At 38.4% G+C, this 14494-nt stretch overlaps 4 protein-coding genes and 1 pseudogene across 6 annotated transcripts in view; all 5 read left to right on the forward strand.

The window, feature by feature from the left end:
* The first annotated feature begins 249 nt into the window (after positions 1-249).
* LOC116029328 (50S ribosomal protein L34, chloroplastic) lies at positions 250-2069 on the forward strand. The gene is made up of 2 exons (XM_031271280.1): positions 250-518; positions 1631-2069. The coding sequence occupies exons 1-2, from the start codon at positions 314-316 to the stop codon at positions 1885-1887; spliced, it is 462 nt and encodes a 153-aa protein (XP_031127140.1). The 5' UTR covers positions 250-313; the 3' UTR covers positions 1888-2069.
* Positions 2070-2379: 310 nt separating this feature from the next.
* On the forward strand, positions 2380-4256 carry LOC116029326 (F-box/kelch-repeat protein At3g23880-like). The gene has a single exon (XM_031271279.1). The coding sequence runs from the start codon at positions 2595-2597 to the stop codon at positions 3831-3833; it is 1239 nt and encodes a 412-aa protein (XP_031127139.1). The 5' UTR covers positions 2380-2594; the 3' UTR covers positions 3834-4256.
* A 286-nt stretch (positions 4257-4542) lies between these two features.
* LOC116029327 lies at positions 4543-5955 on the forward strand (annotated as a pseudogene).
* Positions 5956-6759: 804 nt separating this feature from the next.
* On the forward strand, positions 6760-7708 carry LOC116030695 (non-specific lipid-transfer protein 1). Its single transcript, XM_031273010.1, has 2 exons — positions 6760-7143; positions 7443-7708. Exons 1-2 carry the CDS (start codon positions 6792-6794, stop codon positions 7457-7459), a joined length of 369 nt encoding a protein of 122 aa, XP_031128870.1. The 5' UTR covers positions 6760-6791; the 3' UTR covers positions 7460-7708.
* Positions 7709-11635: 3927 nt separating this feature from the next.
* The window catches only part of LOC116029308 (DNA repair protein RAD16), a 7255-nt gene continuing 4396 nt past the window's right edge, over positions 11636-14494 (forward strand). The window contains exons 1-5 of one of the 3 annotated variants that reach the window (XM_031271247.1): positions 11636-11808; positions 12007-12096; positions 12378-13615; positions 13862-13984; positions 14058-14131. In XM_031271247.1, the coding sequence (XP_031127107.1) occupies positions 11769-11808; positions 12007-12096; positions 12378-13615; positions 13862-13984; positions 14058-14131 (1565 nt within the window). In that variant the 5' untranslated portion in view covers positions 11636-11768. The remainder of the gene's footprint in view (positions 11809-12006; positions 12097-12377; positions 13616-13861; positions 13985-14057; positions 14132-14494) is intronic. The other 2 variants (XM_031271248.1, XM_031271250.1) reach the window with 2 other exon arrangements.

Genomic DNA, 14494 nt, shown 5'->3' on the forward strand with positions numbered 1-14494 from the left:
ATGGACTAAGACAGCGCACCAACCGTGACATGGATGATCTCAATAACATGGGCTTTGTCCCGGAAATATACTATTGGGCTCATAATTCATTGGAACACGAAAGTTGTTGGGCTAACCCAATAAATCATGGGCCTAAGAATAAAATCCAATCCAAAGATCACTGTTCAAAGTCCAAATTTTCATCCGAATACCCAAACAGCCCCGCATCCATGGCGCTTAAGCTTATCCGATAAGGCTGCAAAGCGCCAAAGCCTTAAACTTGGTTTGTAGATAGAAAGACTGAAAGAGGGGAAGTTTGGAGAGAGGTGAAACAATGGCTGCTGTTGCAATTGGAACGTGGCTCTGTACAGGCGTCCGACAAAGGCCGGCAAACTCGGCTTCTGTGTCGCTCGCCGCCGGTTCAAGAACTACTACAGCTGCCTCCGTCTCTCTCAAATCCACAGCTCCTGGCTTCCTTCGCTGCTCCTTTGTCTCTGCTTCTTCACCGCTCTCTAGCATATCTAGTTCCTCCTTCTCAGGTCAATTTTGTTTGGTTTCTTATCTTTAGGGTTATTTAGTTATTTTGTGATTGAATGAGTATGCCTTTGGCTATAATAGGGTAAATTTCGTAGAAATTTTGATGTGACTAGATTTTCTGCTCATGCTAGCTGCAAAATTCGGCCAATGTGGGGTTTTTTTCGAGTGTGTATAGTGTAAACTCAGCTTTCTTACCTAGAATGGTAAATTTTAATAGCTGATCGGTTCAAATCAAGAAGACAAATAGACTGCTAAAACTCGTAAACTTGTTGTTACCTCCTAAACAACTTAATGGGGTTGTCCCATGATGTGGGTTTTTGTTTTTTCCACATTGAATAACAATGTGGGGTTTTTTTTTTTTTTTTTTTTTTTTCATTGAATATAGATAATGTATAAAAAGGTTCTTTTTATTGATCTTAAGGAGTTTGGATGTGATTTAGTATGGCTAATTTCATTGAATTAGGGGAATTCATACTGATGATGCTTACTGGTGTGCTTTGAAATGATTTGTTGATATGATGTTTTGAACTAGAACTTGGAGCAGGAGAATAGTAGTCTTGAAAAATTACTGAAAATCTTTGAAGTTTTCTTATAAAGATTCAACCTTTGGTTAATGTTTCATAATATGTGGAAGGCAACTGATAATGGAAGAATGGTGAAGTTGATTGGCATTTCCTTTGAGCTCTTTGGGTAGCTTCCTAAAGATGCATTGGTGCAATGATAGCCACTTGTGAACTTGATTAATTAACAACGTGGAAGACATTGAAGTAATGATAGTTAAATAAAAGATTTTATCTTTGGTGTGAACTAATTTCAGTTAATTAATTCTTGGAATTTGATATTGTAGCAAAAGTCTGAGATTGAAATTGGATAATTTTGAAGTCAGTGACTAATTTTGAAAGTGTCATTATAATCAAGGAATGAAAAGCGAACTTTGATTGTATTTCAGACTTTCTAATGCAGGTGAATAGTTTGAGCTAATGTTTTTATAATAATAGTTCGAGTCTGAGAGAAACAACTATTGGTTGGCTTTTGTTTGAACTTGTTTTATCTGAAAAATTGTGCCAGGTAGAAAACATAGCGAAAGTTGATAACTTTGACTTTAGCATTGCAGGTTCTTCACTGGGGTTGAGCTTCAATATTAACACTGGAGTGAGCACAGGTAGGAGGCATGTTCTGGTGGTTAGAGCGGGGAAAGCCGCTCTTTGTCAAACCAAGAGGAATAGGTCTAGGAAGTCTTTAGCCCGAACACATGGCTTCCGTAGGCGCATGCGCACCACAAGTGGAAGAGCACTTTTGAAGCGAAGACGGGACAAGGGTCGAAAGGATCTCTGCCCCAAGTCCAACCCGTATAGTGGGAAACGGTCTTGATCCTTTGTGTTTTTGGCCTGTATGCTGTTTGTTGTAGGTAAATTCAGTCCTTTCTGAGACTACTTGCAGATTCTTATCAGTGTGTTTGATGGTTTTATTCACCATATGTACATCTAACTTGCATTCTTTATTCTGGTGAGATCTTTCTTTTTGCATGCAATACATAATTTGATTAATATTCCCCTGATGTAGGATTATTACAATGCGGGACCTTTTTCCTGCCCCGTCGAACTTAGAACTTTATGGTTATAAAGCTAACTGTTTGATAAGAAAAACGTGCAATTACTATTTAAGAGGGTGTGTTGGGGGAAACTTGCCCTCACTACCTGAGAGGTTGTGCATTAGGTAAATTTTGTTGTGTGATAAATGACCACAATGAGACCGATTAAAACTAAGAAGGGTAATATATTGTTCTCATTGGGAGTCAAATTTGTATCTTATAGTTATTAAGTAAATTGTCGACCTAACTTGGTTGGTATTGCCTTTGGTATTGCCTTTGTTCTTTCATTTTTAATGAATGACCTTGTCAACGCTGTGGGGGCCACAGCATTGACCTTTCAATATTTTGTACAGAGCAAGCTTCTTCCCGAGTAAGCTAGCGGAGTTGGAGAAGTCAACAAATTCGCCATTAAAATCTCAAGCTTCTTAATGGATAACATCATATCACATTATCACTGATATCAGCAACAACAAAAGATAGATAGATAATGGATATCAGAAATCTTCCGCAAGAGGCCATTGAAGAGATCCTCTCGAGGTTGCCACCCAAACCACTAGGAAGATGCAAATGCGTCTCTAAATCCTGGCACAATTTGATCTCCAGTAGAAATTTCGTCAAGAAACATCTCGATCGAACCCTAGCCGATAATCCCCCCGAAAACCCTTTCAGAATCCTCACGTATTGGTGCTACGAGTCGCTGGATTTTGAGTCGCCGTCCGCTCTCCACTCCGCCGCCGACCCCTACGCCGACTCCGACGCCGTGGTGAACCTCGACGATCCTCTCGGCCCCGAGGATGGCCCCGAGGATCCCTGCATAGATCGCCGCGTCATCGGCTCCTGCGACGGCCTGGTTGCTCTGTTGTACAAATACGACGACGTAGAAAGAATCATTCTCTGGAACCCTTGTATAAAATTGGCGCGAGAGTTGCCGGGCCCACCACCTTCTCCTCCTCACGCAAACCCCGCCGCGTTTTACGGATTCGGTTACGACGCCTCCGTAGACGATTACAAGGTCGTTTGGGTTGTCCGCTCCAAATCAACCAACCAAACAACCGCCCACGTCTTCTGCATATACGGCGGCGATTCCTGGAGGACGATTAACGGCCCCGATAAGAGCATCGCCGTCCACGAATTAGAAACCGCTTATAACCATGGACCGATGGGGACTTTACTACACGGCGGTTTACACTGGCTAGCCGACCGAGGAGGAGATAACGGCGGATTGATACTCCGTTTCGATTTGACTGCGGAAACATTCAGGGAGATGCCTCAACCTATTACGGGAGATCCGAACAAAACTTTCGAGTTTCTTTGGGTTGCAAAGGATCGTTTGGGTTTACTGTCCACTCCTAACTTCATTGACTGTAACATTGAGTTCTGGGCGATGGAGGAATATGGTGTCGGCGCGTCGTGGTCGAAATTGTTCTCCACCGGCGACAGTCTGGAGTTCGGTGAACACGTAGCCCCTTTGTGCGTTGCGAGGAATGGGGATTTGATAATCGATCTTGATGGATATAGTACGGTGAGGTACAACGTAGGAGAGAAGAGATTTGAATATCTGAATATGAATCACCCCGATATGCATCAGTGCAGCGTGTATGTGCAAACCATGGTCTCCCCTTATAAAATGCCAAAAACAACCCTCGGATACAGTGGCGGAGCCAGAAATCTTCTCAAGTGGGGGCGAACCGGCAAAAGATTAAAACAAATAAAATCCAATAAATGACAAATGGGATTCCCTGTAGGATTGGGGATGGCAATTCAACCCATATATTATATTTATATATAATAATAAATTATAAAATATGCATATCTAGAATATCTTGACTGTGATTATGAGCATGAAATAGAAAGTGTAGAACATGTGTTGTATGTAGGTGTAATTTGCCCAGAGAAAATGGAGTTCAAGGTGTGGAGTTGATAGAGAGAGGGAACAATGTGATATAATGTAATATAAATTTGTATAAGCCAAAGTTGATAGCAAAGGAATATTTAGGAATCATATAGATACAATAACAGTATCACTATTGCTTTTGCTAGGAGTATTATTGGAACCAAATCCATTATCTTGTAGATCTAGTTACATTTTCTCTGGTTTTTAATTAGTAAAGCAGGTATCCGTATTAATAAGATTTTTTTTTTTTGAAAACGTACTAGGAAGAGTTAATTAGCTTGCAATTAAAGTTTACATCCTGGGTGTTGCTATTTATATGGTAAAATGTTAGACTAATTACATAATTAAATTCATAATATAATATATTCTTTTCCATTGACATCATTTAATAAACGGGGCGAGAATTCCCCGTCCCCGAAAATTTCCCGCTGGGACGGAGACCTCATTCCCCGCCTTGTTGACATCCCTAAATGCCCTTGTATTTTTTAATGAATGACCTCGTCAACGCTGTGGTGCCACAGCTTTGACTTTTCAATATTTTGTACAAAGCAAGCTTCTTCTCGAGTAAACTAGCGGAGGTGAAGAAGTCAACAAATTCGCCATTAAAATCTCAAGCTTCTTAATGGATAACATCATATCATATCAGCAACAACAAAAGATAGATAATGGATATCAGACAGCTGCCGCAAGACGCCATTGAAGAGATCCTCTCGAGGTTGCCACCCAAACCACTAGGAAGATGCAAATGGTTTCTAAATCCTGGCACAATTTGATCTCCAGTACAAATTTTGTCAAGAAACATCTCGATCGAACCCTATCCAATAATTCCCCCGAAAATCCTTTCAGAATCCTCACGTATTGGTGCTACGAGTCACTGGATTTTGAGTCGCCGTCCGCTCTCCACTCCGCGGCTGACTCCGACGCCTTAGTGGACCTCGACGATCCTCTCGGCCCCGAGGATCCCTGCATAGATCGCCGCGTCATCGGCTCCTGCGACGGCCTGGTTGCTCTGTTGTACAAATACGACGACGTAGAAAGAATCATTCTCTGGAACCCTTGTATAAAATTGGCGCGAGAGTTGCCGGGCCCACCACCTTCTCCTCCTCACGCAAACCCCGCCGCGTTTTACGGATTCGGTTACGACGCCTCCACAGACGATTACAAGGTCGTTAGGGTTGTCCGCTCCAAATCAACCAACCAAACAACCGCCCACGTCTTCTGCATATACGGCGGCGATTCCTGGAGGACGATTAACGGCCCCGATAAGAGCATCGTTGTCCACGAAATGGAAAGCTCTTATTTCCATGGCCCCATGGGGAGTTTACTACACGGCGGTTTACACTGGTTAGCCGACCGAGGAGGAGATAACGGCGGATTGATACTCCGTTTCGATTTGACGGCGGAAACATTCAGCGAGCTGCCTCAACCGACGACGGGAGATTCAAACACAACTTTTGAGTTTCTTTGGGTTTTAAAGGATCGTTTGGGTTTACTGTCCTCTCCTTCGGCCATTGACTGTAACATTGAGTTCTGGGCGATGGAGGAATATGGTGTCGGCGCGTCGTGGTCGAAATTGTTCTCCACCGGCGACAGTCTGGAGTTCGGTGAATTTATAGCCCCTTTGTGCGTTGCGAGGAATGGGGATTTGATACTCGATCTTGATGGATGGAATACGGTGAGGTATAACGTAGGAGAGAAGAGATTTGAAGATCTGAAGAGCAATCACCCCGACGTGCATCAATGCAGCGTGTATGTGCAAACCATGGTCTCCCCTTATAAAACACACTAGTTGGATAGTGATTGCACTATATGTTATACAGTAACAATAACACAGGGCATTGTTATTTAATTTGTTAGCTCTTATTGTCAGTGGTTTGCCATTTGAGCTATTTGTATGAGACCGTTGTAAATAGCTTTCTTCATTAATACGTAGTATATACTTTTACCATTTCAATAATTTTTAAAAATAAAAAATAAAAAAATTTCAACCCTGAATGTGCGCCACAACTGTTTGATAATATGCCAGAAACTTCCTGATAGGCCCAAATCTCACCTCTAACAGTGCGCCACAGGTATTCTATACAATGCCACAATTAGTAGAAACCGGCCTCAGTAGCTATAGCACCAACTACCAAGCAAGCTGTTTTTGTAACTAAAAGAAAAAAAAACAAATTCATCCCTCTCATCAAACAGATAATGGCATATCTTGTAGATGTAGGTCAATCATGACTCTATATTAGGCATACACTTTTAACCTTGTAATAATGCCCCAAATCACACCCCTTTTCAAAGGGGAAATCGGCAAAGTTCCACCTGCCTAGAAATGCTTGGAAGGAGAAATGCACGCGCATCAAACCTAACTTCAAAATCATTGTTTAATGGAAATCCTCAAATTCAACCACTCCACAACCCCACAATCACCCTTGCTTTCACACTTCAACCCCTTCCTTGATTTTGTCAATTATCTTAATTTTTTTGTTTTTTACAATAGAAATTGACGGTCATTATTCGTATGCGTGCACTAAATAAATTTAGTCATATGAGAAGATCACAATAAAATAAATCAACATAAGTTGTCTTTAACTGATAAGTTCAGATTAATTAAGAAAATATTTAGACCACTCCCACTGAGAATAGAGTCCAAGTAATAAGCAATTGAGAACATATGTCTTTATGGAATCTTGATCTTGAAGACACTACCTATTACCTCTATATATAGGCAGCTCTAACATGAGTTTTCCCACGACCACTTACACACTTTAACTACACTACACTACACTGCTAGAAACAATGGCGTTGTTCAATATGAAAGTTAGCTATGCGGCATTCGTTCTGTACTTGCTAGCTTCTCAAGCAGTGATTTTTGACAAGGCAAACGCCGCCGGCGGCGGCCAGGGAGGCTGCGGTAACATACCGGCGGCAAGCCTAGCACCTTGCCTTGGGGCTGCTAAGGATGCAAGGGCTAAGGTCCCGCCGGCATGCTGCGGCAAAGTCGGAGCGCTGCTGAAGACCGCCCCCAAGTGCCTCTGCGCCGTGCTGTTGTCTCCGTTGGCCATCAAAGCCGGCGTCAACCCGGCGGTCGCCGTCACCATTCCCAAGAGATGCATCATCAAGAACCGGCCAGCTGGGAAGAAATGTGGGCGTAAGATTCCTCTGATCTTCTCCCTCGCCACGCAATAATATTAATATTAATATATATATAATAATAGGACTGGCCTTGAGCAGACCGGCCTATTAAACTTCTTGGATTGAATCATTTGGCAATCCAGACTAGTTTATCGATCTTGTTGTACTTGTTTGCCTTGTTAATATTACGAGGTAAAATTTACCTTGTATACACCCTCCAATAATTAGGATAGATTTTTTTTTTTGCCATTCAAAAGAAGATATTATTTTTTTGGGTTTATTTAATTCACAAAGTTTTATTTCTTCTTATTGCAGGATACACCATTCCTTGAGAAGACATCGTCACCGGACATTACGTGCAACTTGCAAGACTACATTAATATAAAATTAAATTTGTATGCCTAGATTACTATATATAAAAATAATAAATTAGCTATTGTATCATCAACTCTGGTGGTACGAGATTGTATTGTGGTGTCATCAAGCTGCTACGTTTTCATGCTTTATGGGAGATGATGGTTTCATGGTTTTATATTGATTTTGTTTTGAGAGTATGGTTTTATATTTATAGATAATGGAAATCTATGCAAGATTCTATATTGCTACTAAATATTAATTGAGAATTCTTAAAACAATAATTTTTTTACTTTAAATAAATTCTTGATAAATTATTTAATGTATTATTCATTACAAATTATGTATGCTTTTAAACATAATTGTATCATTACAAAGTATGCATTACGATCGCCAAGAATCGTGGGTTCAATAAGATCATTGCGAAATGGATTCGGAAACCATGGTACGTTGCAAGCCTTGTGCAAGATTGATCTTCTGGCTCCGGGGTCTAACACCTTAGTTGAAGATTGCAAATTTCTCTTAAACCAGTTCCAAGAAGTCACGATCACCCATATCTTCCTGGGAGGTAATCAGTGTGCAGAAGTCGCGTGTGCAGACTTTCTTGCCAACATGGGACAACTTTATCCGCAGGGCTTATCAATTATTGATCAACATCCTGATGATGACTTGATTGTTCTCCTTCAACGTGATGCAATGGATATGGCTACTAGTAGACGTCGCTAATCTTTGGGAACCCGGGGTCCCTCCCTCTCACAAAAAAAATCATGTGCATATATTATTGATATTAAAGTGACCAGCCTAACCTGATCATGCTGGTATTACGAAAAAATGAATTGAGCTGACCAAATTCAGGGTGTGTTTGGTTGGTGGGTTTAGGTATAAGGAATGGGTATGAAAGTGATTGCTTGTGTTTGGTTGATAGGTTTTGTGAATGCTACTATGGGTTTGGAATACCCCATTAATGAGAAAACCCATACCCTTATTAAATAAGGGTTTCATCCCTCTTCCTCCTTTCTTCCCCAACAATTAATAACCATTCACATTCCACCCAACTACCAAACATGCTAAATACTTTCACCAAAACCCATTACCATTACCAAGTTTTTGATACCCATTCCGATTCCCATGTGCGAACCAAACGCATCCTCAATTTTTTGAAACAGTATATTAAATCACAACTCAACTCGCATATAAGTGAACCAAATCGGCAATTTGGCCCAGTATACGTGATGCACAACCTATTCATACAAAGTGGGTTGAGCTAAGCCAACCACTTTTCTAAATAACATGCAATATATGTTAGAAATCTTCAATTTTTTTAACTATTTTTTTTATCACCCACAAAAATAGTCAAAAAAATTACATTTTTTCATTTTTTTTTTCAGCAAGGGGTTGGGTTGGACAAAAAAGGGTTGAAAATTTCGACCGCCTTTTAATTGTGGTTGGTAAAATACGGACCACCAAGTACGGCTGGTTGAATTTTTTCTTTTAATCGTTTGAATTTCTTAAATTAATTTTCGTTTCTGACTACCCTTCAAGAGTGTTCATGACATACTGACCATCAAGTAAAGGTGGTCAAAATTTTTTTAAAGCCATTTAGAATTGGTCTTTTTTTTGTGGTCGAAAATACTATTTTATATATACTAGTTTATTTAAATAGATAATTCAAAGTATATAAAATAACAACAACAACAATAATAATAATAATATCGTACGCTCATGGCATTTCATAAGACAAATTGATTACATGTCGCAAAGTACAAAAGTGTATGTATATACTAATCAAGTTTGATACAAATAAAACTGTAGTTGAATTGAAATGATACATTAGTTTTGTTGAAATGAAACTACAGTATGTATAAAAAGAAACTAAATAACACGTCTCACATATTGAGTGTATACTGTCAAATGAAACTCTAGTTATATCAAAATGATACTTTAGTTATGTTATAATGAAATTACAATATATATAAAATGAAACTGAATAATAGTTTCACATATTCGAGTGTATATTGTCAAATGAAATTGTAGTTGAATTATAATTATAATTTAATGGTGTTGTAATAAGACTATAGTGTGTATAAAATGAAATTTAATAATAGGTTTCAATATGATAAGACTATTGTATATATAATGTCAAATGAAACTGTAGTTAAAACAACATGAAATTTTAATTGTGTTGAAATGAAACTGCAATGTATATAAAATGAAACTGAATATGTTATACAAACGTAACTAATTACACGGGACGAGTGACGTTTCTTTTCAACTGCGTTTTGGACCATGGTCCAGTACTGTAAAATTTGCCCAAGTTTCACCATAGACCTTGTTCACCTTGTATGATGAACCTTAGTCCAAAACGATGTCGTTTTATTTGAGTTGTTAATGGCGTCAATCTGCGCATCATACTTAATAACATTCATCTACATCTCAATAATCTCTTAATATTTATTTTATATGATCATAAATACAAAGCGTAATATACATAAATACTAAATTGTATGTACATCATATATATCTACATTTTTTTTTTGAGAAGATATATATCTACATTCAATTTGTAATAGATTCATAATATTCATTTTATACGTTTATGAAAATAGAGTTTAATATACAAAAACAATATGTTACAAATGCATCATGACGACCTCATTTTATAATATTGATGTTTTTTTTTTCGAATGACTATTACAAGTGCTATATTAAAAAATCCATAATAAATTGGTTAATATTCTTAAAATACAATATAATGTATCTCCAATTTTTGAAATATATTCAAAAAACAACAACAACAAACAAGAGGAAGTCTCTTCGCAATGACGCTAAAGATGTGGTGAATGGAATTTTTATGACAAGGAAGATCTATAATGATTTATGAATTTAACATTTATAGATTATTGTTTACAATTTTAAAATATAAAAACAATATTATACAAGAGAATTCCTAATCGAACGGCTAAAAATTTCTAAACGTGTCCGCATGAGTTTAGCTCACTAGTTCAATAATAGTAGTTGAGAAAAAAACTAAGATTCAAATATCAGCAACGGCATGAAGAGATTATGTTCAAAGTCGTTGTGCAACATTTGACCTTATCTGCTGAGCTATATTCGATCAAGATTTATATTCTCTCAAAGGGAAAATGACACTTTTTCCCCCTATGTTATGTGCATATAACACTTTTTTCCCCTGTGTTATTAAAGTAGCTATTTTTCCTCCTGAAATGTTAAATTGGCATTTTTACCCTTAAAAGTAATTATTTCATTTATTTTTCTTCTCCAACAAATTATTACTTATATGTATGGATGACCACGATTCGGTTCGAACCTAACCAAACACTGTTTTAGCAATCATACCGAAATAGTATGGACGGTTCTGGTTACGATTCAGAACCCAAAAAAATAAAATTAAATAATTGTTGAACCGTGAACTGGAACTGAACCATAGTCATATATAGTGAAAATGATCAAACACTTATTTTGATAAATCGGTACGGTTCAATTCCAATTTCGATTTTGAACCGCCAATCAAAATTTATTTATTTATTTATTTATTTTTTAATTTTATTTCTTATTTAAAAATAGTCTAAATTCAACAATTATTTTATTTTATTTTTTCGGTTCTGAATCGTAACCGTAACCGTCCATACTATTTAAGTTCAATTGCTACAGTGTTCGATTAGATTTGTATCGAACCATGATCTTCCATACATATTAGTAATACTTGGTTGGAGAATAAAAATAAATAAAGAATTATTTTAAGGGTAAAAATGTCAATTTAACATTATAGGGGAAAAAGCTACCACTTTTAAAATACCTGAGAGGAAAAAACTGTCACCTTAATAACAAAATGCTATATGCACATAACATAGGGGGAAAAAGTGTCATTTTCCCTCTCTCAAATATTCGATCAAATTATTCCCACCGGTAAAACCAGTAAATTTATGGGCTGCCGCATCGCTAAGTGATACACTGCGCATAAAATATGGTACCAAATAGAATTGAGGCAAAAAAGAAAAAAAAATGATATGACGTCATCCTTGTCCACCTCATCAGACTTTCCCGCCGCGCAACTTCCTACTATTTCCCCCTCTATATGTGCGTTTCTGTGTCTCTCTCTTACATTTATTTATATATTTATATGTGTGTGAAAAAGAAAGGCAAAAGGGCAGGCAGACGCGACTGAGTGTTCCGGCTTCTATCTCTCTCTCTAAAACCCACTCATCTTTGTTTTTTCTCTGTGTGGAAACCCTAAATCTGCAGCGTTAATCTCTTCGATTTTGCTCAATGAAGCGTCGCTATAAGCGTTCTCGGCCTCGGAAGAAAGGTAAGTCTCTAAATTCGACTTTATTTCAGTAAATAATAAAATCGTCTTCCTCTTTTGCTTGTTCTGATTCCGAGCGTTGATTTTTGTTGAATTTCTTGTATTCTTGGTCTGATTTTCTCTGTTTAGTTTTCAAATCAAGTTAAACTTTCCTTTTGTTATCATTTCTGGGTATGTGTGTTTCTTTGTGCGGTGAAAAAGCAGCAGAAAAGGGTGCACAGCGTGTGGAGTTCTCTGACGATGATAATCATTTCGTGGTTTCTTCGGATTCTGATTATCATACCAGTGAAGGTATAGTCAGCATACATTCATTAATTGGTGCTTAATTTTACCTCTTTATTTTTTTATTTTGTATTTTTATTTTGTGCATTTTTTATGCGGGCGGGGGGTTCATGCTATATCTGATTAAAGTACTTGCATTTTCTGTAATGAAGTTATTGAAATGAGAAAATGTGGAAAATGCACGTTTGGAGCCTTGCACTCGACAAGCATTAATTCATGGCATAAAAATCTCTGCATTTTTGTTAATGGGTTAACTTGAGGGGTTTTGGTTCCTGTTTTGATGACTGCAGATGATGACATTATTGATATTTCAGAAGAGAATGAAATGGGAGGGTTTCCTTTCAACCATCTTGTAAATGATGAGGTTGGGGTTTCTGATGATGACCTTTTGTACAAGGTGCCAAAGCGGAGGAGGAAGGTTGGATCTACAAGAAGGGGGATTGAAATGGATACTGGCTTTAAGGAAGAAAAACCACAGAATGAAGAGGTGGTGGATGGGAGTAAATTTGGTGTAGGAGGGCCTCATACGACTAGTCCTGACTTCATTGCACTGATAAACCGGATAAACGAGAGGAAGAAAAAAAGGATAAAGAAGAGAAAGGACAGACCGATATTAATGTGGGAAGTGTGGGATGATGAAAATGACCAGTGGCTTGTTGAGAACTTCACAACAGATGTTGAAATAGATAATCGAAATGAGGTGATGTCTGAAACTGCTGAGGCACCTTCAGAATTGATAATGCCACTGCTAAGATACCAAAAGGAGTGGTTGGCATGGGCGTTGAAGCAAGAAGAGTCTGCTTCGAAAGGGGGCATACTTGCTGATGAAATGGGGATGGGCAAGACTGTGCAAGCAATAGCACTTGTGCTTGCTAAGCGTGAACTCAAGAGGGCTATTGGTGAACATTGTTTGCCATCATCTTCTCCCAGTACATCTCAGGGGCTTCCAGCAATGAAAGGCACTCTTGTAATATGCCCGGTGGTTGCTGTGGGGCAGTGGGTTAGTGAGATTGAGCGTTTCACCTTGAAGGGCAGCAATAAGGTTCTGGTTTATCATGGAAAAAATAGGGAAAAATGCCTTGACAGACTCTCTGAGTATGACTTTGTTATAACAACCTATTCCATTGTTGAGTTTGATTATAGAAAATATGTGATGCCTCCAAAGCAGAGATGCGAGTGGTGTGGAAAAGCTCTCTATGAAAAAAAGATGGCTCAACACCGGAAATACTACTGTGGGCCAGATGCTACTAGAACTGCTAAACAGTCAAAGCAACAGAAAAAGAAACCAAAATATGGTGTAAAATTGTCAATGGAGAAAACAGAATCTAATGAAGGCAAGGCTCAGCAAAACAATGGTTCTGAGGGTAATCCAAAGAAGAAAGGCCGTAAAAAGGGCGTTAAAAGTTACACCATTGACAACGAATGCAGCAATGATGGTCCATTCGAGAACATAGCAAATGAAGAGCAAGTCATTTCAGGAAAATCAATTTTGCATTCTGTGAAATGGGATCGCATAATTTTGGATGAGGTGAGTTTTGTTTTGTTTTTGTTTTTTAAAGATGTGGTGAGCCAATTTGTTCCATGAAGAGCTTCCTTTTTGCAGTCTGTTGTGTTGCTATCCGAAATTTAACTTTGGCAATTGGCTTTTTCTTGTGTATTAGTTCAGGCATTTGTTTTCTATTGAAGCTAGTGGGTAATTTTATGCCAACTGACACATAATTTTGTTATTACTATTCGTGCAGCATTGTCATCTCACTGTGTCTCCATAATGCAGGCCCATTATATAAAAGAAAGACGCTCTAACACTACAAAAGCTATTCTTGCTTTGGAGTCTTCCTACAAGTGGGCCTTGAGTGGCACCCCCCTTCAGAATCGTGTTGGAGAGTTGTACTCACTTGTAAGTCTGTTTTGCAAGCTAGCATAATTGCCACCAAAATGATAGTCTAATCAGGCTGTTTTCCTTTGTGCAGGTCCGGTTCCTTCAAATCATTCCGTATTCTTACTACTTTTGTAAAGATTGTGATTGTAGAGCACTTGATTATTGGTAATGTTGGGCTTCCTTTTGAATTTTATTTTTCCCTGGTCCTTGGGATGGAAAGTTTTAGTAAAAGGATATCTTTCAGCCATGGTTATATTTAAGTCTTGCTCTAATTTGCGCTTTTCATTAGTTCTTAACTCTGGTTAGTCATTAGTGCATGAATATTTCTGTACGTTATGCATCACAATGCTTGAAGTATGTTCTTCTGGTCTATGTTTCTTTTAGTTATCTTCTGAAGTTCACTATCTGGACATACTGTGTGGCTCACATTCGGAAGTTCAAGCTACATTCACCTCAAATCAACCTTAGAATGTCTTTTCATGAAAGCACCCCCCCCCCCCCCCCCCCCCCCCCCCCCCCCCCCCCCCC

The sequence above is a fragment of the Ipomoea triloba genome, chromosome 9 (genome assembly GCF_003576645.1).
Source record: "Ipomoea triloba cultivar NCNSP0323 chromosome 9, ASM357664v1".
NCBI lineage: Eukaryota > Viridiplantae > Streptophyta > Magnoliopsida > Solanales > Convolvulaceae > Ipomoea > Ipomoea triloba.

Coding starts and splice junctions, on each gene's coding strand:
- LOC116029328 (XM_031271280.1), top strand. CDS start 314: ATGGCTGCTGTTGCAATTGGAACGTGGCTCTGTACAGGCGTCCGACAA. Junction 519..1,630: donor ATCTAGTTCCTCCTTCTCAG/GTCAATTTTGTT, acceptor TTAGCATTGCAG/GTTCTTCACTGGGGTTGAGC.
- LOC116029326 (XM_031271279.1), top strand. CDS start 2,595: ATGGATATCAGAAATCTTCCGCAAGAGGCCATTGAAGAGATCCTCTCG.
- LOC116030695 (XM_031273010.1), top strand. CDS start 6,792: ATGGCGTTGTTCAATATGAAAGTTAGCTATGCGGCATTCGTTCTGTAC.